Source organism: Ranitomeya variabilis, chromosome 2 (assembly GCF_051348905.1).
Source record: "Ranitomeya variabilis isolate aRanVar5 chromosome 2, aRanVar5.hap1, whole genome shotgun sequence".
Taxonomy (NCBI): domain Eukaryota; kingdom Metazoa; phylum Chordata; class Amphibia; order Anura; family Dendrobatidae; genus Ranitomeya; species Ranitomeya variabilis.
The window spans coordinates 476,286,512-476,311,917 of NC_135233.1; the positions used below are offsets into that span (position 1 = coordinate 476,286,512).

Sequence of the window (25,406 nt, forward strand, 5' to 3'; positions counted from 1 at the left end):
ATCGGCTTTTAAATAAGATCACTGTCAAATTTCAGTATCCTTTACCGCTGTTGTCTGACTTGTTTGCCCGGATTAAGGGTGCCAAGTGGTTCACCAAGATAGACCTTCGTGGTGCGTACAACCTTGTGCGCATTAAGCAAGGTGATGAATGGAAAACCGCATTCAATACGCCCGAAGGTCATTTTGAGTACTTGGTGATGCCTTTTGGGCTCTCCAATGCGCCTTCAGTTTTTCAGTCCTTTATGCATGACATTTTCCGGAAGTATCTGGATAAATTTTTGATTGTTTATCTGGATGATATTTTGGTTTTTTCTGATAATTGGGATTCGCATGTGGAGCAGGTCAGGTTGGTCTTTAAAATTTTGCGTGAAAATTCTTTGTTTGTCAAGGGCTCAAAGTGTCTCTTTGGTGTACAGAAAGTTCCCTTTTTGGGGTTCATTTTTTCCCCTTCTGCTGTGGAGATGGACCCAGTCAAGGTCCGAGCTATTCTTGATTGGACTCAGCCCTCGTCAGTTAAGAGTCTTCAGAAGTTCTTGGGCTTCGCTAACTTCTACCGTCGTTTTATCGCTAATTTTTCTAGCATTGTGAAACCTTTGACGGATATGACCAAGAAGGGCTCCGATGTAGCTAACTGGGCTCCTGCTGCCGTGGAGGCTTTCCAGGAGTTGAAACGCCGGTTTACTTCGGCGCCTGTTTTGTGCCAGCCTGACGTCTCACTTCCCTTTCAGGTTGAGGTGGATGCTTCGGAGATTGGGGCGGGGGCCGTTTTGTCGCAGAGAGGCCCTGGTTGCTCTGTTATGAAACCTTGTGCCTTTTTCTCTAGGAAGTTTTCGCCTGCCGAGCGAAATTATGATGTGGGCAATCGGGAGTTGTTGGCCATGAAATGGGCATTTGAGGAGTGGCGTCATTGGCTCGAGGGTGCTAAGCATCGTGTGGTGGTCTTGACTGATCACAAAAATCTGATGTATCTCGAGTCTGCTAAACGCCTTAATCCGAGACAGGCCCGCTGGTCATTGTTTTTCTCCCGCTTTGATTTTGTTGTCTCGTATTTACCAGGTTCAAAGAATGTGAAGGCCGATGCTCTTTCTAGGAGCTTTGTGCCTGATGCTCCTGGAGTCACTGATCCTGTTGGTATTCTTAAAGATGGAGTTATCTTGTCAGCTATTTCTCCGGATCTGCGACGTGTGTTGCAGAGATTTCAGGCTGATAGGCCTGAGTCTTGTCCACCTGACAGACTGTTTGTCCCGGATAAGTGGACCAGCAGAGTCATTTCCGAGGTTCATTCCTCGGTGTTGGCAGGTCACCCGGGAATTTTTGGCACCAGAGATCTGGTGGCCAGGTCCTTTTGGTGGCCTTCCTTGTCAAGGGATGTGCGGTCATTTGTGCAGTCCTGTGGGACTTGTGCTCGAGCTAAGCCTTGCTGTTCTCGTGCCAGCGGTTTGCTCTTGCCCTTGCCTGTCCCGAAGAGACCTTGGACACATATCTCCATGGATTTCATTTCTGATCTTCCGCTATCTCAGGGCATGTCCGTTATCTGGGTGATATGTGATCGCTTCTCCAAGATGGTCCATTTGGTTCCTTTGCCTAAGCTGCCTTCCTCTTCCGATCTGGTTCCTGTGTTTTTCCAGAACGTGGTTCGTTTGCACGGCATCCCTGAGAATATTGTGTCTGACAGAGGATCCCAGTTCGTTTCTAGGTTCTGGCGATCCTTTTGTAGTAGGATGGGCATTGATTTGTCGTTTTCGTCTGCTTTCCATCCTCAGACTAATGGACAGACGGAGCGAACCAATCAGACTTTGGAGGCTTATTTGAGGTGTTTTGTCTCTGCAGATCAGGATGATTGGGTGACATTCTTGCCGTTGGCTGAGTTTGCCCTTAATAATCGGGCTAGTTCCGCCACCTTGGTTTCGCCGTTTTTCTGCAACTCTGGTTTCCATCCTCGCTTTTCTTCGGGTCATGTGGAGCCTTCTGACTGTCCTGGGGTGGATTCTGTGGTGGATAGGTTGCAGCAGATCTGGAATCATGTGGTGGACAACTTGAAGTTGTCACAGGAGAAGGCTCAGCGCTTTGCCAACCGCCGCCGCGGTGTGGGTCCCCGACTACGCGTTGGGGATTTGGTGTGGCTTTCTTCCCGCTTTGTTCCTATGAAGGTCTCCTCTCCCAAATTTAAACCTCGTTTTATTGGGCCTTACAAGATATTGGAAATCCTTAATCCTGTATCTTTTCGTCTGGATCTTCCTGTGTCGTTTGCTATTCACAATGTATTTCATAGGTCCTTGTTGCGGCGGTACATTGTGCCTGTAGTTCCTTCTGCTGAGCCTCCTGCTCCGGTGTTGGTTGAGGGCGAGTTGGAGTACGTGGTGGAGAAGATCTTGGATTCTCGCCTCTCCAGGCGGAGGCTTCAGTACCTGGTCAAGTGGAAGGGCTATGGTCAGGAGGATAATTCCTGGGTGGTCGCCTCTGATGTTCATGCGGCCGATTTAGTTCGTGCCTTTCATGCCGCTCATCCTGATCGCCCTGGTGGTCGTGGTGAGGGTTCGGTGACCCCTCACTAAGGGGGGGGTACTGTTGTGAATTTGCTTTTTGCTCCCTCTAGTGGTTACTAGTTTTTTGACTCTGGTTTTTCTGTCATTCCTTTTATCCGCACCTGGGTCGTTAGTTAGGGGTGTTGCTATATAAGCTCCCTGGACCTTCAGTTCAATGCCTGGCAACGTAGTTATCAGAGCTAGTCTGCTGTGCTCTTGTCTACTGATCCTGGTTCCAGTTATATCAGCTAAGTCTGCCTTTTGCTTTTTGCTATTTGTTTTGGTTTTGTATTTTTGTCCAGCTTGTTCCAAATCTATATCCTGACATTTGCTGGAAGCTCTAGGGGGCTGGTGTTCTCCCCCCGGACCGTTAGACGGTTCGGGGGTTCTTGAATTTCCAGTGTGGATTTTGATAGGGTTTTTGTTGACCATATAAGTTACCTTTCTTTATTCTGCTATCAGTAAGCGGGCCTCTCTGTGCTAAACCTGGTTCATTTCTGTGTTTGTCATTTCCTCTTACCTCACCGTCATTATTTGTGGGGGGCTTCTATCCAGCTTTGGGGTCCCCTTCTCTGGAGGCAAGTAAGGTCTTTGTTTTCCTCTACTAGGGGTAGCTAGATTCTCCGGCTGGCGCGTGTCATCTAGAATCAACGTAGGAATGATCCCCGGCTACTTCTAGTGTTGGCGTTAGGAGTAGATATATGGTCAACCCAGTTACCACTGCCCTATGAGCTGGATTTTTGTATTCTGCAGACTTCCACGTTCCTCTGAGACCCTCGCCATTGGGGTCATAACACTTTACACAAGGAATGCAACACTTGTAGCCCATATCCTGGATATGTCTGTGTGTGGTGGCTCTTGAGGCAATGACTCCAGCAGCAGTCCACTCCTTATGAATCTCCCCCAAATTTTGGAATGGCCTTTCCTTAACAATCCTTTCAAGGCTGCGGTTATCCCGGTTGCTTGTGCACCTTTTTCTACCACACTTTTTCCTTCCACTCAACTTTCCATTAATATACTTGGATACAGCACTCTGTGAACAGCCAGCTTCTTTAGCAATGACCTTTTGTGGCTTACCCTCCTTGTGGAGTGTGTCAATGACTGCCTTCTGGACATCTGTCAAGTCAGCAGTCTTCCCCATGATTGTGGAGCTACTGAAACAGACTAAGGAACATTTTGTAAACGCTTAGGAAGCCTTCGCAGGTGTTTTTGTTAATTATTCTAATTTACTGAGATAATGACTTTTGGGTTTTCATTGGCTATAAGACATAATCATCAACATTAACAGAAATAAACAATTGAAATAGATCACTCTGTTGTAATGACTATATAATGTATAAGTTTCACTTTTTGTATTGAAGAACTGAAATAAATTAACTTTTTGATGATATTCTAATTTTGTGAGAAGCACCTGTATATGTCGTTAAAAAAATATCCCCTTCTGAAGGCAGGCGCCAGCGGTGGTGCCTGCACTGCGACATGATCGCATATATAATGTGTATGCAATCCTTTTCTTTCATGTTATCCATAAATTCCTAAAAAAAAAATCAATTTGAAAATGGCACTAGCCTCGCCTGCGCAGTAGCTGCTATTGGCGCTCCGATTGATGTTACTGCACAGGTGCCGGCGGTGCCATCTTGGAGGAGACAATTTTTTCTTTCTCTAGCAAGATGGCGTCGCCGACGCCTGCGCAGTAGCATCTATCGGATCGCCTATAGCTGCTACTGTGCAGGTGTGGCCGGCGCCATTTTCAAACTGATTTTTTTTAATGAATTTATGAATAACATGAAAGAAAAGTCTTACATACAAATTATATATGTGATCATGCTGCAGCGCAGGCGCCACCGCTGGCGCCTGCCTTCAGAAGGGTTTTTTCCCAAGATATATAATATTCATTATGTAAACTAGAGGGCAGGTCAGTGAGGGATCAATATAACCTGTCAGAAGCCATACAGTATGAGTACCTAATCAGAGCACCACATGAAGACCCCCACAGGCCGCCTCGGAGCACGAGCATATCAATAACTCAAAACTGAAAATACAGATTAAACAACAACCACAAGACAGATTCCATCACCCAAAGTATCATTGTAATCAGTATAAGGCCGGCGTCACACTGGCGAGTTTTACGGACGTAAGAGCGCAGAAACTACGTCCGTAAAACTCGCATTACATACGGCACAATTATTCTCAATGGGGCTGCTCCTATTAGCCGTATATTACGGTTCAGTATTATACGGCTTTCTACGGCCGTACAAAATCGCAGCATGCTGCGTTTGTCAGCGTATTGCGCAAATAATACGCCAATGAAAGTCTATGGGGGCGAGAAAAATACGGATTCCACACTGACCAGCAGTGTGACTTGCGAGAAATACGCAGCGGTGTTAGTGAAAAGTCGGTAATTCAATTGCCGGCTTTTTCCTTCTCCTTCACAAACCCGACAGGATATGAGACATGGTTTACATACAGTAAACCATCTCATATCCCCATTTTTTTTGCATATTCCACACTACTAATGTTAGTAGTGTGTATGTGCAAAATGTGGGCGCTGTAGCTGCTAAAATAAAGGGTTAAATGGCGGAAAAAATTGGCGTGGGCTCCCGCGCAATTTTCTCCGCCAGAGTGGTAAAGCCAGTGACTGAGGGCAGATATTAATAGCCAGGAGAGGGTCCATGGTTATTGGCCCCCCGTGGCTAAAAACATCTGCCCCCAGCCACCCCAGAAAAGGCACATCTGGAAGATTCGCCTATTCTGGCACTTGGCCACTCTCTTCCCACTCCCGTGTAGCGGTGGGATATGGGGTAATGAAGGGTTAATGTCACCTTGCTATTGGAAGGTGACATTAAGCCAGATTAATAATGGAGAGGCGTCAATTATGTCACCTATCCATTATTAATCCAATTGTAGGAAAGGGTTAAAAAACACACACACACATGATTAAAAAGGATTTTAATGAAATAAACACAGCGGTTGTTTTAATATTTTATTGTTCTCGCAATCCATTTGCAGACCCTCGCTTGGAAAAATAATAAACGCACAAGATACATACCTTCTGGTGAACCGTCTCGTCCCACGAGGTAATCCATCTGAAGGGGTTAACTAATATTACAGGCAGGAGCCCTGCAAATGCAGCGGTGCTCCGTGCCTGTAATCCCCGGCGAATGAAGGAAATGTAGGTCATTGACCTACATTTACTTCAGTCGCGGTGAGGCGCCCCCTGGTGGATGTCCTCATATGACCTGGAGCGTGGGAAAAAGTTCCCAGGCTGCAGTTCATGAGAACATCCAGCAGGGGCGCATCACCGCGACTGAATGTAAGTACAGATCCTGCTTTCCTTTCAGCACCCGGGGATTACAGGCACGAGCGAGTGGTTTATCGCAGCTCTGCCTGTAATATTAGTTAACCCCTTCAGATGGATTACTTCGTGGGACGTGATCTGACATCAGAAGGTATGTATATTGTGCGTTAATTATTTTGCCAAGTGAGGGCCTGCAAATGGATTGCGAGAACAATAAATTATTACAACAACCGCTGTGTTTATTTCATTAAAATACTTTTAAATCATGTGTGTGTGTGTGTGTTTTTTAACCCTTTCCTACAATTGGATTAATAATGGATAGGTGACATAATTGACGCCTCTCCATTATTAATCTGGCTTAATGTCACCTTCCAATAGCAAGGTGGCATTAACCCTTCATTACCCCATATCCCACCGCTACAGGGAGTGGGAAGAGAGTGGCCAAGTGCCAGAATAGGCGCATCTTCCAGATGTGCCTTTTCTGGGGTGGCTGGGGGCAGATGTTTTTAGCCACGGGGGGGCCAATAACCATGGACCCTCTCCTGGCTATTAATATCTGCCCTCAGTCACTGGCTTTACCATTCTGGCGGAGAAAATTGCGCGGGAGTCCACGCCAATTTTTTCCGCGATTTAACCCTTTATTTTAGCAGCTACAGCGCTGAAATTTTGCACATACACACTACTAACATTAGTAGTGTGGAATATGCAAAAAAAAGGGGATATGAGATGGTTTACTGTATGTAAACCATGTCTCATATCCTGTCGGGTTTGGGAAGGAGAAATGAAAAGCCGGCAATTGAATTACCGGCTGTTCACAGATATCGCGCTGAATGAAATATAAATACAGAATATATATATATATGTGTCTCAATGACATATATATATATACATACTGTATATATGTTTTAATGAACATTTGAGCACATAAATCCATTAGATGTCGGTTTTGCAAGCCTGCGCGAAAATCTCGCAGTACGGATGCCATACGGATTACATACGGAGGATGCCATGCGCAAAATACGCTGACACACCCTGACTACGGATCACTATTTTGGGAACATTTCACCGTATTTCGGCCGTAGTACGGACGTATAATACGTGGCGTATTGTCTTACGCCAAGTGTGAGGCCGGCCTAACAGCGCCGACCTGACACTGTCTGTAGGTTACTGTGCACAATCCTGCTGACAGGTTCCCTTTAAGGAAACTGACCAATTGGAAAGTTTGTGTTTCTGACTTTCATGGAAAGTATAAAGTAAATTGTTACATTTTAATCTGCAGAATTTTCCTATTGGAATATTAGCCTTTTAATGATTTATATATTGTTCTGTAATATTGGGCAATGGATGGTGCTATCTTTCATTACACTTTTCTTGGATCTGGTCATGTATCAAAAACGTATAAAACTCACGTTTTAATAAAAGTTGATTAAAATGGCTTTATGGTTAATAAGGCATTCCCTTCCAAATACTTGTAATATACTATTGACCAATAAACAAGATACATTTTAACTCCAGCAATTTATACAGCAATATTTTGTTAAAAAACAAGCACCTTATAATGGCCAGTATATTATGATTTATACCATCTAATTCCAATTGCGCTATATACGGTAATATCTACAAGATTTCTGAAAGAGTATCTGCTGTCATTTTTTTCTGGTATAGATGTTGCTGATCTGAATCTGGCACTGTTTTTCGTTTCTTTTTTTGCCTCTATATTAATTGCATATAGCATAAACCTATTCTTCTTAGCCAAAGGGGTGTGGTTCTCAATAATACCCCATAGAGAGGAGATGAGGGCCAAGCCCACTTAGCTAACTAGAGTAGATTTACATATAGAGAAGAAGGGGCATATTTTAAGAATGGAGAGGTGCAAGAATAAAGAATAAACCATGTCAGATTCATGAGAATACTGACATTGACACCAGGTCCAAGCACCTCAGCAGCTACTTCGAGGCACTGTGCCAGAACAGCACTGCACACATAATCTTACCCACACCCAAAGTAATATACAGCGCAGACCACCAATCTGACATCTCTGTTGTTTAACGGGAATCTATCATCAGGTTTTTGCCACCTAATTGGAAAGCTGCATAATGTAGAGGCAGAGACCCTGATTCCAGTGATGTGTCACTTACTTGACTGCTTGCTTTAGTTTTGATAAAACCACTGTTTCATCAGCCGTAGATTATCACAAGAGGACTAGATGTCTGGTGCCGCCATCTAGCCTTTCTACTCTGTGTAACCCCGCCCCCCACACTGATTGGCAGCTTTCTGCCTATGCACAGTGTACACAGAAAGCTGCAAATCAGTTCTGAGGGTGGGGTTATACCGAGCTCAGCATACACCAAACGATATAATAATATCTACCCCTCATGTTTTTAAGAACACATCTCTTTAGACAGGCCTATCACCTAAACTCACCAACCAAATTCTCCCATTCCCTACTTCAAAATGTTAATCTGCTCCCTCCTATTCATCGGTCTCCACATCCTCTATGTATATAATTATTAACAAGGATAGGTCTACATACATGGAAGAAAATGATGGAGAGAAAGAAAAACATCACCAGATTCAGAAGAACAGCGCATTTACACCATGACATCTTTATGGCAAGAGACAGGTTCCCTTTAATTCACCAATATTAGGTACCACATATATGTGATGGGAGAGCTCAGAGAAAATAATCACCACCACTTCACAGCAAGATTGTCCTACCAACATACTGGTCTCATCAAGTCAAATCCCACAGTCGTAAACCTGTGTCAGACAATCATAAAACATCATAAAGTGAAAGGCAGAGCAACAAAGTGGTTAGTTACCGCCTGCCAGGAACCCAGGAGGGTGTAGCCAGTAGTGGGGAGGCTGATTGATAGAGGAAGGTGTGTTCCGAAGTGATCGGGATCTTACTTCCTGTACAGAAGGCAGTAGACCGAGCAGCTGTCCTGTTTGGTAGCTCGTCTTACGATTCCAGGTACAACAGGTGAATTAAGATTTCACCGGCGGATTTCAGGCGGGATCAATGAGTCAATTACAAAATGCCCCATGGGGAAACCAACCTATCCAAGGTAGGTCTGCGTCACTCAATCCGTGCCTGAGAACTGTCATCACCGACCTTCCAACTGCACAATGCATGTGATAGGATTATACTAATATTGTGCTATAATTCTATGTTTTACCTTACAGAACAGAGGAAAAAATATTCCAACTCCAACGTCATCATGCACGAAACTTCTCATTACAATGTCGAGGTAAGTGAGCGAATCCCCGTGCGCTGGCAAAAGCCTGGTTTATTTCACAGAAAGGCGTCGCATATGGGTATATACATATATATTTCATTTTATGTTAGTATGTCTCTTGTTGTGTTACTTAAGAGTTTCTTTAAGTAGGTTCTTCTGCATGTTTCAATGACTTTATCGATTTGTGGAGGCTATAAGATCTGCCTGGCAACCTAATGTATGTACGTTATATAAGATCTGGTGAGCTATACATACGTTTATAAGACATGGTGATATATATGTACATACATAGGATCTGTATGTACATATACAAGCTCTGGCAGTCTGTATGTACTAATATGTGGCTAGCTATATGTACATGTATGAGATTGGGCAATCTAGACATATGTAGAGAGATTTAATAGTAAGATCACTAGATAGTGCTATATTTGTATGTGTGGATAGATAGATAGATAGATAGATAGATAGATAGATAGATAGATAGATAGATAGATAGATAAAAATATAAATATATAGAGAGATATAATGGAAAGATCACTAGATAGTGCTATATATGTATGTGTGTGTATAGATAGATAGATAGATATATAAATACTAGATGGTGGCCCAATTCTAACGCATCGGTATTCTAGAATATGTATGTAGCTTATTCATGAAGATTTTAGAATAATACATTGAATACACAGGATTCGGCCGGCCGGGCGCCACCAATTAGCGAAGCGCCGGACTGCACCTGTCGCTGATTGTTCGCTGCCGGCCATGTAGTATATAGCACAGCCACGTAGTATATTGCACAGCCATGTAGTATATTGCCCAGCCCACGTAGTATATTGCACAGCCATGTAGTATATTGCACAGCCACGTAGTATATTGCCCAGCCCACGTAGTATATTGTACAGCCCACGTAATATATTGCATAGCCCACGTAGTATATTGCACAGCCACGTAGTATATTGCACAGCCCATGTAGTATATTGCCCAGCCCACGTAGTATATTGCCCAGCCCACGTAGTATATTGCACAGCCCACGTAGTATATTGCACAGCCCACGTAGTTTGTTGCACAGCCACGTAGGATATAGCACAGCCACGTAGTATATTGCACAGCCACGTAGTATATTGCACAGCCACGTAGTATATTGCACAGCCACGTAGTTGGTTGCACAGCCCACGTAGTATATTGCACAGCCCACGTAGTATATAGCACAGCCGTGCAGTATATTGCACAGCCGACGTAGTATATAGCACAGCCCGCGTAGTGTATAGCAATGTGGGCATCATATCCCTGTTAAAAAAAATAAATAAATAAAATAAAAAATACCGGTAGTTCTATACTCACCCTCCGACGTCCCCCCGGATCCAAACGAGGCCTTTAACGATGCTCCTCGCGACACTCCGGTCCCAAGAGTACATTGCGGTCTCGCGAGATGATGATGTAGCGGTCTCGCGAGACCGCTACGTCATCATCTCGCGAGATCGCAATGCATAGAGCGGTCACCGGAGCGTCGCGAGGAGTGGGAAAGGCCTGTTCCTGATCCGGGGGGCTGACGGACGGTGAGTATATAACTATTTTTTATTTTTTTAATTATTTTTAACATTAGATCTTTTTACTATATATGCTGCATACGCAGCATCAATAGTAAAAAGTTGGTCACACAGGGTTAATAGCAGCATTAACGGAGTGCGTTACACCACGGCATAACACGGCCCGTTAACGCTGTCATTAACCCTGTGTGAGTGTTGACTGGAGGGGAGTATGGAGCGGGCGCTGACGGCTGGGGAATAGGGAGGGACTAATTCTCAGCCTGGCGGCCGCAACCGGTCAGCGACGCGGGATTTCCGGGACAGACAGACAGACAGACGGAAGTGATCCGTAGACAATTATATAGTAGATATAGATATAATAGAAAGATCACTAGATAGTGCTATATATGTATGTGTGTATATACGGTATATATATATATATATATATATATATATATATATATATATATATATATGTATGTATGTAGAGAGATATATTAGAAAAATCACTAGATAGTGCTATATATTCATGTGTGTATATATGGTATATATATATATATATATATATATATATATATAAAGGCTTGGAGACGAAACGAGAAATCGACTCCGCATTGCATAACTAGTGCACAGAAAAGCAGGAAAATATATGTGTAACGATACGGAATACTGATGAAATGGTCATAGATAGTCGGCTGAAATGCAGGTAGCTCCATGTCACAGTGGAGAGTACGCCGGTGACATGTAAGCAGCTCTGCAGAGCTGGGTGTGCAGTGCTTCCCATACCCCTGTTCACGTTCAGCTCAAAGGTTGATTCCTGCAATGTGAGGCCACTCCTTTCAATGGCGCTGGATTGTCCAAAGGTGATGAATAGAGATTGCCAAAAAAATGAATTTACAGGTAGAATGACAGGGGCTTGGCAGAGGGCCCTTTCCTGCAATACTTCACTTATCAGAGTCATCAGAAGAACATTTCCTAACAACTCAATCATCTACGTGAGCTGCAATATACGAGTGGCTAATTGCTTCACCAGGTCATTAGCCATAATCAATAAACCAGCGCAGGTCCACTGGATTATGCGTATTTTAGTGTATATTTATGGAGAGTAATGATGTGTAATTCCATGTTTGCACAAATGTCATGTGCAGTCCAGAGTCTTGTAGCTAATTACCTGTACATCTAAAGCCACACTAATTAACTGTAATGTCTGCACCATATTCCCTACTTTTATGGCGTTCTGTCCTACCCCCTGGAATAACTCTCCCTTTTGATTGGAAATTATGAATAAGAGATCAAAGTCCAGAGAGCATAATGTCAAAGAAATAGACTAATTTACTTAAATATTTTTTAAAAATACTATGTGTTTTAGGCTTTAATGACACACCAAAACCTTCATGGAGCCTGTACAGTCACATGAGGTCCCCCCTGGTTTGTACCAGGGAACTGTATGAACTGTATGCACGTCGTGTATCACCAGATGGTGCTGATGTATATTGCTGTATTAGGCAAACATAACAAATAAAAGACAGAACTAAAAAAAAAATACAAAAAATACTTTATTTGCTCAAAACAAAATTCCAGGTTTTAGGGGCTGAAATGCCATGTTTTAAACAAGGAAATTTTCACTTTTTTGCATTTTTTTTAGTGTTTCCGGTTTTAATTTTTTTAGCGTTATATACTTGTGGATTGTGAAACCAGGCACCCATATTGAATATGTCACAGGGCTATTTCCAAGCGCACATGCCAAACCTAACCATTAGATCTAAATTATTCAAAGAACGCCACAAAATAACTTTTTAGCCAAGGATAGGTCTTTATCCATTTTCTTCTGACGTGTACATCAAAAATACTCCTGATGTATTTACAATCAAATGTAAATATGAAGAATCTGGGTTAGATAACCACAATCAATATAGAAACTGTATATACATCAGCGTCAGGAGAAAAAGAGCGGAGGTCATCACTAAGGCACCACTATAATCAATAACGAAATTATCTGTGTGTGTACAATGATTGTCATATGGCCAAGTAACAACATAAATTACAACCAGGGTGGATACGAATAAGTTTTTACTTAGATTAATTTGCAAAATAATGTGACATTTTTCATCACATGTTCTATTAAGGGGTAATCTCTCCTCCAAGCATTGCTTCCAGGGAGAATATTGTGCCTTGTGGAATCACTGTATAGTAGCACATATAGTACAGACCTGTAGAGACAACATGTACCTCTGTAATCACAGTGATTTTGGCTGCAAAACAGGTCAGGTGGCCAAGTTAAGAGTATTCCACTGCTACATGGCAAATGAATAGGGTCTCAACCATGACAAACAAATCATAAAAAGTCTTAACAATTTGGATTTTTTGTGATTTGTTTTTCGCAGTCGCGGTACCTTACGGGTCTCAATCCAACCCCATTCACTTGCAGTATGCTGCAAATTAGCAGTAGTGTACAGCAATCTTTGGCCGCACGACCTGTGTCGCAGCCCTAGCCTTGAGGTAATATTTTTAATGACATATATAAACAAGTTAACTATTCACCATTATATTTAATTGATGTCATCACAAATGACTTTCTATTATACATGGGAACGCCACCTGCATATAACAGGCTGAAAAAGAACAGAAAACATGTCAACAACACAACACGTGGATAATTACAGGTCCTTCTCAAAAAATTAGCATATAGTGTTAAATTTCATTATTTACCATAATGTAATGATTACAATTAAACTTTCATATATTATAGATTCATTATCCACCAACTGAAATTTGTCAGGTCTTTTATTGTTTTAATACTGATGATTTTGGCCTACAACTCCTGATAACCCAAAAAACCTGTCTCAATAAATTAGCATATCAAGAAAAGGTTCTCTAAACGACCTATTACCCTAATCTTCTGAATCAACTAATTAACTCTAAACACATGCAAAAGATACCTGAGGCTTTTAAAAAACTCCCTGCCTGGTTCATTACTCAAAACCCCCATCATGGGTAAGACTAGCGACCTGACAGATGTCAAGAAGGCCATCATTGACACCCTCAAGCAAGAGGGTAAGACCCAGAAAGAAATTTCTCAACAAATAGGCTGTTCCCAGAGTGCTGTATCAAGGCACCTCAATGGTAAGTCTGTTGGAAGGAAACAATGTGGCAGAAAACGCTGTACAACGAGAAGAGGTGACCGGACCCTGAGGAAGATTGTGGAGAAGGACCGATTCCAGACCTTGGGGAACCTGAGGAAGCAGTGGACTGAGTCTGGTGTGGAAACATCCAGAGCCACCGTGCACAGGCGTGTGCAGGAAATGGGCTACAGGTGCCGCATTCCCCAGGTAAAGCCACTTTTGAACCATAAACAGCGGCAGAAGCGCCTGACCTGGGCTACAGAGAAGCAGCACTGGACTGTTGCTAAGTGGTCCCAAGTACTTTTTTCTGATGAAAGCAAATTTTGCATGTCATTCGGAAATCAAGGTGCCAGAGTCTGGAGGAAGACTGGGGAGAAGGAAATGCCAAAATGCCTGAAGTCCAGTGTCAAGTACCCAGTCAGTGATGGTGTGGGGTGCCATGTCAGCTGCTGGTGTTGGTCCACTGTGTTTCATCAAGGGCAGGGTCAATGCAGCTAGCTATCAGGAGATTTTGGAGCACTTCATGCTTCCTGGCACCTGCTCACAGTGCCAAAACCACTGGTAAATGGTTTACTGACCATGGTATTACTGTGCTCAATTGGCCTGCCAACTCTCCTGACCTGAACCCCATAGAGAATCTGTGGGATATTGTGAAGAGAAAGTTGAGAGACGCAAGACCCAACACTCTGGATGAGCTTAAGGCCGCTATTGAAGCATCCTGGGCCTCCATAACATCTCAGCAGTGTCACAGGCTGATTGCCTCCATGCCACGCCGCAATGAAGCAGTCATTTCTGCCAAAGGATTCCCGACCAAGTATTGAGTGCATAACTGAACATTATTATTTGATGGTTTTTTTGTTTGTTATTAAAAAACACTTTTATTTGATTGGACGGTTGAAATATGCTAATTTATTGAGACAGGTTTTTTGGGTTATCAGGAGTTGTAGGCCAAAATCATCAGTATTAAAACAATAAAAGACCTGACAAATTTCAGTTGGTGGATAATGAATCTATAATATATGAAAGTTTAATTGTAATCATTACATTATGGTAAATAATGAAATTTAACACTATATGCTAATTTTTTGAGAAGGACCTGTATATCTCATGTACAAGGAATGCGTCACAAGTGAGCTCACGTATGGAAGATATTAGGTGGTAGATTGTTTTCTAGCTTCTTTCCATTTAAATGAAAATATCCCCTTCAAAGAAGAAGAGGAGAGGATCTCTAGTGCCCCTTATTGGAGGTATCTATCTTAAAAGTCAATATTGATCCATTGATGAGCCTTGCCACATGACTTAGGGTACCGTCACACATTGAAATTTCCATCGCTACGACGTTACGATTCGTGACGTTCTAGCGATATCGTTACGATATCGCAGTGTCTGACACGCAGCAGCGATCAGGGATCCTGCTGAGAATCGTACGTCGTAGCAGATCGTATGGAACTTTCTTTCGTCGCTTGATCACCCGCTGACATCGCTGGATCGTTGTGTGTGACAGCGATCCAGCGATGTGTTCGCTTGTAACCAGGGTAAACATCGGGTAACTAAGCGCAGGGCCGCGCTTAGTAACCCGATGTTTACCCTGGTTACAAGCGTAAACGTAAAAAAACAAACCGTACATGCTCACCTGTCGGTGTCCTTCAGGTCCCTTGCCGTCTGCTTCCTGCTCTGAGTGCCGGCCGGAAAGTGAGAGCAGATCACAGCGGTGCTGCGCTCTGCTCACTGTACGGCTGCACTCAGAGCAGGAAGCAGACGGCAAGGGACCTGAAGGACACCGACGGGTGAGTATGTACTGTTTGTTTTTTTACGTTTACGCTGGTAACCAGGGTAAACATCGGGTTACTAAGCGCGGCCCTGCGCTTAGTTACCCGATGTTTACCCTGGTTACCCGGGGACTTCGGCATCGCTCCAGCGCCGTGATTGCAACGTGTGACCGCAGTCTACGACGCTGGAGCGATATTCATACGATCGCTGCGACGTCACGGATCGTGCCGTCGCAGCGATGAAAATTTCAATGTGTGACGGTACCCTTAGGTTAAGAAGCCAAACCAGAAACTCCATTTGCAGACACATGCAAAGTAAGAGTTCTGACACATGCAGACACATGCAAAGCAGGAGGGATTCTTTACAGTAAGAGGAGGTAAAATATGAAATGTCCTATTAAGACAGGTAGAAATAGATATATTATGCAATAAGGAAAATCATAAAAGGGCTTATTCAATATTAATAAAACGTAGCTATAATAAAATGAGCTTCTGCTTTTATTTTTGCTTTATTTCCTTAACATTTTCAAGATCTTGGCATGCCATTTGTGAGGCTAAGTTCACATTTTCATGTGCACGTTTTATCTGTCTGTTGTGTTTAGAATAGATCAGAGGTGGGGAAACTTTTTTCTGTCAAGGGCCATTTATACAGTTATAACATGCTTCAGGGCCATACCAAATTATCAACTTGAAAATTACCCTGCTATATGTGGTCAAACATTTAATTAACTCATACCTAACGTGATGGCTGGAGCTGCTTCTCTTTGGTGCAACATGTGATGTTAGGTGGTATGGGTGATGTTGCTGCTCATAAGTGTTTCTCATGGAGCAGAAATATATACATCATTGGAGATGCTGGGCTGGGCATATACATCACTGGAGACACTGACACTAAGCTAGGCATATACATCACTGGAGACACCAACACTAGGCTGAGCATATATATCACTGGAGACACTGGGCTGGAGCATATACCTCACTGGAAACACTGACACTGGGCTGGGCATATACATCACTGGAGACACTGACACTAAGCTAGGCATATACATCACTGGAGACACCAACACTGGGCTGAGCACATACATCACTGGAGACATTGAGCTGGAGCATATACATAACTGGAGACACTGGGCTGGGCATATACATCACTGAAGACACTGGGCTAGGGCATATATATCAATGAGATACATTTAATTAACTCATCCCTCATTTAATTCACTCACCATAATTTGCAAAATAAATCTTGCCAAATCAGACAAGATGATTTTCTGGATTTGTTTTCTCATTTTGACTCTCATGGTTGTGGTCTACCTAGGATGTCAATTACAGGCCTCTCTCATCTTTGTAAGTGGGAGAACTTGCACAATTGGTCACTGGCTAAATACTTTTTTCCCCACTGTACAATGTAACAAACCCAGCGACTATGTAAGCAGAACCAGGCAGGTCAGAACAGTTTTTTGGACCTTAGATGTAAAACACTTATTTTGCATTGGAAACATAAAAATGTAGGAAATTGTCAGGGATTAAAACACAAAAGTTTCACAGTTTTTGCTTGAATGGGGTGTCTCAAAAGTAAAGAAACACTCGAATCAAATAAAAAAGGGTTTCCCAGTGACATAATCTTGGACAAAACTGCAGGGAACAAAACAAACCCAGTTAGCTGCCATGTTCGTAACACAGTCTATCGTGAATGCCAAAACGTTGGATTCAACTTCAGTTTTTCAAATGGGAAGGCAGGAGTGTGACCCATCACACCGATGATCTGCTTCATGTTAAAGCCACGTTCACATGTGATTTCTCTTCTGTACAAGCGACGTGAATGATGGTGTCGTCCCCAGCAGAACATGTTTAGAACGTCGTCATCAGCACATGGGTCATCACACAACAGTCCAAGCAAAGATACCCAAATAGAACTCCCACTACTGACAGCACACTTGCCAAACCTGTTGCCAAATCCCAAAAAACAGGCTTTGTCTCCAATAACCCAAAGAATAGCAATCGCTGTTCTGTCCTCATTCGGCAAGTAGCAATGTAGGTCTCGTCGTCTGTCGATGGAATGTGGGGACGGCTGCAACTAAATTCAGCAAGACTATCCATAAATGGCACCCTTAGAAAATTCAGATGCTGCAACAACCTGATTGAGGACAATGCAGACCAATGGGTAATGCAGCAGAATATCCTGGTTGCAGCAAGTCAGCCAATCAGTGAGCTCAGCGGGTCTGCGTAGGGCATTCCATCTATAATGACCGAGCCGATGAGCTTTGTAATTAGCTGTCATGACGTCAGCGTTGCAGCGGTGGACCTGGAGACAGTGAGTAGAGTGCAGTTTGATTTTTTTTCATAACAAAACTATGCTAAAGGTCAAGGAATTTGTGAAAGGTCATAACCCCTTTAAACCTAATTTTCATTATCAGGTGCTGTTCAGTTATGGCAGGAATTTTGGTAATGGGTGACCAGTTTGAGTATCGTTGGTTGAAAGTTTCTACGAGGGCCATCATCCACTAGAAATGAGGATGATCCCAGCACATTCTGCTTGAGATAATGCCATTCTTCATTTCACATGTGCAGAAGAAAAATCACTCTTTAAACATAACATGAAGCGCTCCATAGCTTTTCCGGTGAAATTCTCTACCAGTTTGATGTGTCACACATCTGCCTTCCCATTTGAAAAACTGATGTGGAATACAAGTTGGCAGAGATGGCCATGATCTTGAGGACATGGCATGATAGGAATCCCCCTTCTCCCAAAGCTTGCTTTTATCATTGGATTACTTTTTTCCAAAATATTTTCATTTCTGGTTTCCTTACTTTTGAGTTTAATGCTCTAACATTACACAAATCCATAAAATCCTTTTAAAATGTGATTATTTTTTTTTTCAGAAAATACTACTAGTATACGTCTGAATTATCCTATACAGTTTTTTTTGCAATCTTTAGTTCCCACTAATTTATTATACACTATTCCAAGCTTAAAATTCGCACCGTCCATTGGCCTTGAATTCTGACAGACGTGAAACATAAAAACGTGAGTTGTATCTGTAGATACAGCTCTGGCAAAAATTAAGAGACCACGATATCAAAACCTTTTCATGGGCAGCCCAATCTCCAGGCCTGAACCCCATTGAAAACTTCTGGAATGTAATCAAGAGGATGATGGATAGTCACAAGCCATCAAACAAAGAAGAACTGCTTACATTTTTGCACCAAAAGCAGTGTGAAAGACTGGTGGAAAGCATGCCAAGACGCATGAAAGCTGTGATTAAAATTCATGGTTATTCCACAAAATATTGATTTCTGAACTCTTCCTGAGTTAAAACATTAGTATTGTTGTTTCTGAATGCTTATGAACTTGTTTTCTTTCCTTTATTTGAAGTCTGAAAGCACTGTTTTGTTTTTTTTAATTTTTGACCATTTCTCCTCAGAAAAAAAAGTTTATTGCTTGGAAATTCGGAGACGTTGTCAGAAGTTTATAGAATAAATGATCAAATGACATTTTACTCAAAAATATACCTATAAAGAGAAAAATTAGACAAACTGAACATTTTGCAGTGGTCTCTTAGTTTTTGCCACAGCTGTATATGTGTGTTGTAGGCAGAGCTAGCCATCCTGGGCTGGTCATACATTGTTCTGTCCCAATTCAGAAAACTGAGGGGACCTAAAGGTGTCACGTAAGAAGACATCAATAATATAAGTGGCACATGGTGGTTAATTTTGCGTAACTTCTTAAGATGACCTTATACCTGCAATAGCTAATTCTCCATCTCCCATACACATGCATTCAGCCCAGAATAGCATACAAGGCAAAGAGAAAAAATGTGGCACTCACCCGGTTTCTTCAGCTAAATGCGTGTCCTTTATTTAGCACTTAAGTGTAAACAAACATTTTTCGGCTTCGATAGGAGTATATGAGGGAGCGGGGAGTGAAGAGACCGGACGACGGCCGTTTCGCGCACAAGCGCTTCTACGGGTCCATGTGAACTACTATAGTGATGTCACTTCCTTATAAAGGGATAAGATCGCTATAGACACAAAACAATTTGTTATACAAAATATTTAAAAACAAACATTATCTAACCAACTGGCTGCATATTACGAGCGAACTAAATGAAAACTGCCATATCCAGCTTATCATTCAAGCCCATCGGACCTTGGGCATTAGTTCTTAAAATCCACTTGGCTTCACGTTGTAGAAGTAGTTTATTAGGATTACCACCATGTGGTGGATAATTAACCATTTCTAAGCCGGAAAATCGTAACAGGTTGGGATCGCTGCAGTGTTTCTCCTGCATGTGTTTAACAAAACGTACGCGCCCTTTACCTGATGACACTGAGTTATTGTGTCCACGAAATCTGACCATCAAAGGTCTTATTGTTTTGCCAATATAGAAACGATTGCATAGACAAAATATTACATAAACTACGAATCTACTTTTGCACGTCATAAAATCTTTTACGTGGTGCTCTATGGTGCCAATTTTAAGAGGACTATCCGTTTTATGTAGGTGGCAGAAACTACAATTGCCGCATTTATAATTGCCCTGTGGAGTAGTTTTTTTAATCCAATTGTTTTCTGTCGGCTGTAAACGATTTCTGACCAACAGATCGCCTATATTTTTTGATCTTTTATAGACGAATTGAGGAGCACAGGTAGCTAAACTGCATAAGTCAGCATCCCTTTGCAATACATGCCAGTTTTTATGTATGGCCGCATGGATTTCACGATCCATTGTGCTATGTTTGAAAGCAAAGGTGAATCTTTGATTAATATTTGAGCTGTTATCCCCAGTTTTTAACATTTTGTTTTTACCTTTTTTACCCTTTTCAAGGAGATTAATTTGGGATAATTTGTCCGCTCGTGATTCCGCCTGTTGCAATAAATATTGAGGGTATCCTCAATCAATGAACCGTGTTTTTAATTCAGTGATTTGTTTTTTGTAACTAACCTCATTGTTGTTAATTTTTCTCAATCTTACCATTTGGCTATAAGGAATACTTTGTTTGGTATGTGCGGGGTGCGCACTTTGAAAATGCATATACATTCAGCCCAGAATGTATATGTTTCATAGGGAGAAGGCAGAATGAGATAGATCGCTATCCAGAGTTCATCTGCTCTGAAAACAGATGGATAGGGCACTGAAATCCAACATGCCTGATCTTTCTTTCCCTTGACATCAGCTGTTGTGGAGAGTTTAGACACCCCCCTTAGGCCTAAGATAGTTGTTCCTGCTGAAATTAGTGGCTTTGGCTCACGGAACTCTAATGTGTATCGGGAGATTTAATGAGCAATCTGAGACATAATAATGACATCAGACAAACCTATTGAAAAGACTGGTGTTAAGTAGTGTAACTAATAGGGTTTTTCAGACCAGGGCAGTGTATGATACAGAATCCAAACAGTGGGTAATAAACACACTGTTAGGATTCTGCTCTGCTTGCCAGTTCAAGCGGTCATCTAATCAACACTTTTATGACATTGGCATATTTGTGGTCCAATGCTTCTCCTCCTGCTTCTCTCAATCTGATAAAGAGTACCGTACACACTTGAAACACATTATCTCTTAACAAAAAGCTAGGCACTCTGTACGTGCATGTGTAAAGTGGCCGCGTGTGGTAGCCATGGCTGAGCTGTTGTTTCATAACGCCCTGGCACTTTACAGGAAAAGATGGGTCCTGGCGGGGTGTTGGTAATGTAAAGGACCACCTGTGCAGGCGGTCTTTGGCTGGGCAGGACCACAAATTCCACAAATTAATTAAATCAAGGATTCTTCCGTTCAAACATGGGAACTTTACTGAACATGATAAGGGTTATATACAAGGGAAAGCAGGAACACAGTCTTAAACGCGTTTCCTTCACAGTAAGAAGCCTTTTCATTCCCACTGTATGCTTCCTCTGTAGGCTGCTCCAAGGCTCTGCAATTCTCACTTTCTTGAGTATCCAGTGACTCGGCGACTTGTCCACTAACGCCTCATGGAAGATGACTCCGTATCGTCAGAAATTCTCTTGAGGGTCTCACGATCTCTGTCCGTATGTCTCTTGATGCTGTGGATCACCCATTGGCAGCACTGCACACTTGTTACTTCTTCAGACTCTAACTCCTACCTCTCTAACCAGGAAACATAGTCCTTTCCCTACCATTAAAGGAAACCTGTAACCCCCCAGGGCCCTTTAAAGTAAAAGAGCCACCTTCAGCAGCACTAAGGCTGCATTCTGTGAAGGTGTTTATTATCCCTAGGAACACTGAAATAATGACTTTTATAAATTTCCCGTCATACCTCTATTGAGTCAAGGAGGTATGTTTTCTCCCCCTACCTCAACCGCCTCGCAGCCGTCCATCATCCAGCTCTGTCCTCCGTGCGCCACCTCTTCTTTCTTGTGACGTCACCGGCGCCTGCGCTCTGTAATCAGTTCTCAGGCATGCGCTGTGTGCGCTGCCCATGAACTTGCAGCGCCCCAGGGTCCTGGTCATTGCAGTAATGTCATTCTCCTCTAGGGGGGAGTGATGTTACGTTTGGAGGCAATGAAGGAGAACTCTCTGTCAGGTGACACAATGCATGCAAAATGTTCACACTCCAGACCAGAAGGGGGAGCTCTAAGCCTGTTTAAGGTGAACTCCCCTATAAGGACATCCTGATCTGGAGGGAAAAGGGTCAGTTCCTGTCAGGTAGACAGAAGGAAAGGAAGCATAGGAGCCCTGTAGCCTAAAGGCTGCAGCTCCTAGGAAACAGACGGATAGAAAGCAGAACATATTGTAGCAAGCGTGAAGGAAAGTCAGAGCAAAGGAGAGGATATCAGAGAGAGATCAGCCAGGAGCAGGCTGCCTCCTTCTGAGGCGCAGAAATCCGGTAGCCGGCACACCGAGGGAGCAACGATCCTTTATGCCTTGCTCCAGAGACCGGCAGGACAGCTAATTTCACGTTACTTGTCCGCCCCTACACCCAGGAGGCACGGTGGCATCCCTCAAAGGCTGGGGCGTGCTAGAGTCCCTACAAACAGCCTCAAGCCACCAGTCATACGGGTATGTCCTATTCATCCAGGGGACAGAGAGAGAGAGACATTACATCTGTAACATCTTCAACAGTTGTGAGGACCTTATGAGAAGCTTAGCAGTAAGGGACTACAACACTGCAGCACTAGAGGAAGGTTACTGATTTCCACCTGGATAAGGGGACTCTGGATTTGCCTCCAAACTGGCCGGACTCTGCCTGCCCTGTGATCTGGTGCCCTGGACTGTGGATGCTGAAGCCTTCAGTAAAAAGTAGAGACTGCAACCTTGTGTCCTCGTTCTTCACTGCGCCTCACACCATCCACCACCTACACACTGGGAAGCCCTGGGGATACACTTCACCTGTGGGAAGGTATACCATCTAGCTGCCATAACATCACCCCAGCGGACCCCTAAGCAGCGTCGGTCACCCTGACCAAATACCACAGGTGACGTTGCGAACATTATCCCTTTAAAGACCTTTCCCTTATTTCAACGGACCTCCCAAGGGCCACGGACCGGGTCAGCCACCGTGACATTCCCCTTGAGAACCGAAGGACCCGGTTCCGAGTATCCCTAGCCCTTGGGGGCGCTCCAAACTTACATCAGGATATCGTGCCTGCGTGTAGCGGAGGCCCCAGTTCCTGCCCCGCTGTGTGTTATGATGTATTCACACTGCGGGGCTGGGAATCTGGTGCCTGTGCAGTGGAGCGGGTCACAGTGCTCCTCGATAGAAGTTCCAAAGTCTCGCAAGACTTCACAAATCTCACGAGACATCGGCACTATCTTGAATGGAGCACGGTGACCCGCTCCACTGTGGAGGCGCCAGACTCCCAACCCCGCTGTGTGAATACATCATAACACACTGCGGGGCAGGATCAGGGGCCTCCGCTACACACAGGCGCGATATTCTTACATCACCTGATGTAAGTTCATTGGCAACGCGCACGGCACATGCCCGAGAACTGATTGCAGAGCGCAGGCGCTGGTGATGTCACAAGAAAGAAGAGGTGGCGCACGAAGGACAGAGCTGGATGATGGACGGCTGCGAGGAGGTTGAGGCAGGGGGAGAAAACATACCTCCCTGACTCAATAGAGGTATGGTGGGAAACTTATAAAAGTCATTATTTCAGCGTTCCTAGGGATAATAAACATAAGAGCCACCTTCACAGAATGCAGCCTTAGTGCTGCTGAAGGTGGCTATTTTACTTAAATAGGCCCTGGGGGGACAGGTTCCCTTTAAGCCCTCCCCCTGTGGGCTAGCCCCAATACTTAACAACTTCTGACCCTGCTGTCTGTTGCTAGGCAAAACGTCCTTACACTTCACACTATGCACTAACAATACTTATACTATACCTTACTCTATCACATCCTACACTACTATACACTATGCATATTACACTTTCAATGCTTATCACACTCTATACATTACATAAGAACATTTCATATTTCACAGGATTCATTATATATATATATATATATATATATATATATATATAGCGCACAACACTATTCATATAATGCGATTGGTGTCTTTAGGGGTAGAAACTAGTGATGAGCGAGTATACTCGCCACTCGAGATTTCTCGAGCATGCTTGGGTGTCCTCCGAGTATTTGTAAGTGCTCGGAGATTTAGTTATCAGCACCGCAGCTGAATGATTTCCATCTGTTAGCCAGCATAAGTACATGTGGGGATTCCCTAGCAACCAGGCAACCCCACATGTACTCAGGCAGGCTAACAAATGTAAATCATTCAGCTGCGGCACAGAAAACTAAATCTCCGAGCACTAAAAAATACTCAGAGGACACCCGAGCATGCTCGGGAAATCTCGAGTACCGAGTATATTCGCTCATCACTAGTAGAAACGTGACAGTACAGTCAAACACTAAGATTGTACTGAATTGTCAATGTTGCCAATAAGACTTGTCACCGCATACAAAACATAATGGCCCGTATTATGCAAATGCTGAAAAACATTGTCAGCAGTGAAAGGGCATCTCAATGGCCATTAAGTTGGACACTTAATCGCTCAGCCAGAATCGGGGAGTTCAATCGTGGTAATAATGCCCTAGAATTTATTTCTCCTTTTAAAAAATATTTGACAGAGTAAATAAAGCAGCTTGTTTGTATCATGAAAGTCTGAGTTTTTGAAGACAACGAAGTCATGGAACATGCCAACTAGTGATGAGCGAGTGTACTCGTTGCTCGGGTTTTCCAGAGCACGCTCGGGTGGTCTCCGAGTATTTGTGACTGTTCGGAGATTTAGTTTTTATTGACGCAGCTGCATGATTTACGGCTGCTAGCCAGCCTGAGTACATGTGGGGGTTGCCTGGTTGCTAGGGAATCCCCACATGTAATCAAGCTGTCTAGTAGCCGTAAATCATCCAGCTGGGGCAAGGAAAACTAAATCTCTGAGCACTCACAAATACTCGGAGACCACCAGAGCATGCTCTGGAAAACCCGAGTAACGAGTATACTTGCTCATCACTAATGCCAACCCATCAGATACTGAATAAAAATACACAAGGGTTCAATTTCTGAGCATTATAAAACATTTTTAATTACAAAGCAATAAGGATAAGTTTTCAGGTTTAGCAGGTTCAATGAAATAAACAACCTTAGATAAGATTAAGAGGATTGTAGCCTAGGGGTAATTACACAGTCCAATAACAGATGGTCTAATCTAATTGTTTTGGTCCTGAAGCCAAATTCATTGACTATTGCCAAAATCCCTTATTGAATAAGGCCATGAAAAGAAAGTTACATATTTTTTTAAAATAGGAACTGTTTTTTACTCAAAACAATTGAGTTAAATACCTTGTAAAAATCCCTGAGTTCCCCTGATTCTGTTGTTCTTTTCCTTTTTGCTCTGTGTCACTCTATTTCAGAGATATTCTCATTTGTTTCTTTTGGAGGGTAGTATGTGAAATCTCTGATTGCAGTCCA

General features: G+C 43.1%; 1 protein-coding gene across 3 annotated transcripts in view; it reads left to right on the forward strand.

Moving 5' to 3' along the window:
* The window catches only part of EPS8L2 (EPS8 signaling adaptor L2), a 238,811-nt gene that overhangs the window by 157,268 nt on the left and 56,137 nt on the right, over positions 1-25,406 (forward strand). For 2 of the 3 annotated variants that reach the window (XM_077287807.1, XM_077287808.1), the window contains exon 4: positions 9,010-9,074. In XM_077287807.1, coding sequence (XP_077143922.1) covers positions 9,010-9,074 — 65 coding nt within the window. Of the gene's footprint in view, positions 1-8,733; positions 8,892-9,009; positions 9,075-25,406 lie in introns of those variants that run through there. The other variant, XM_077287809.1, reaches the window with a different exon arrangement.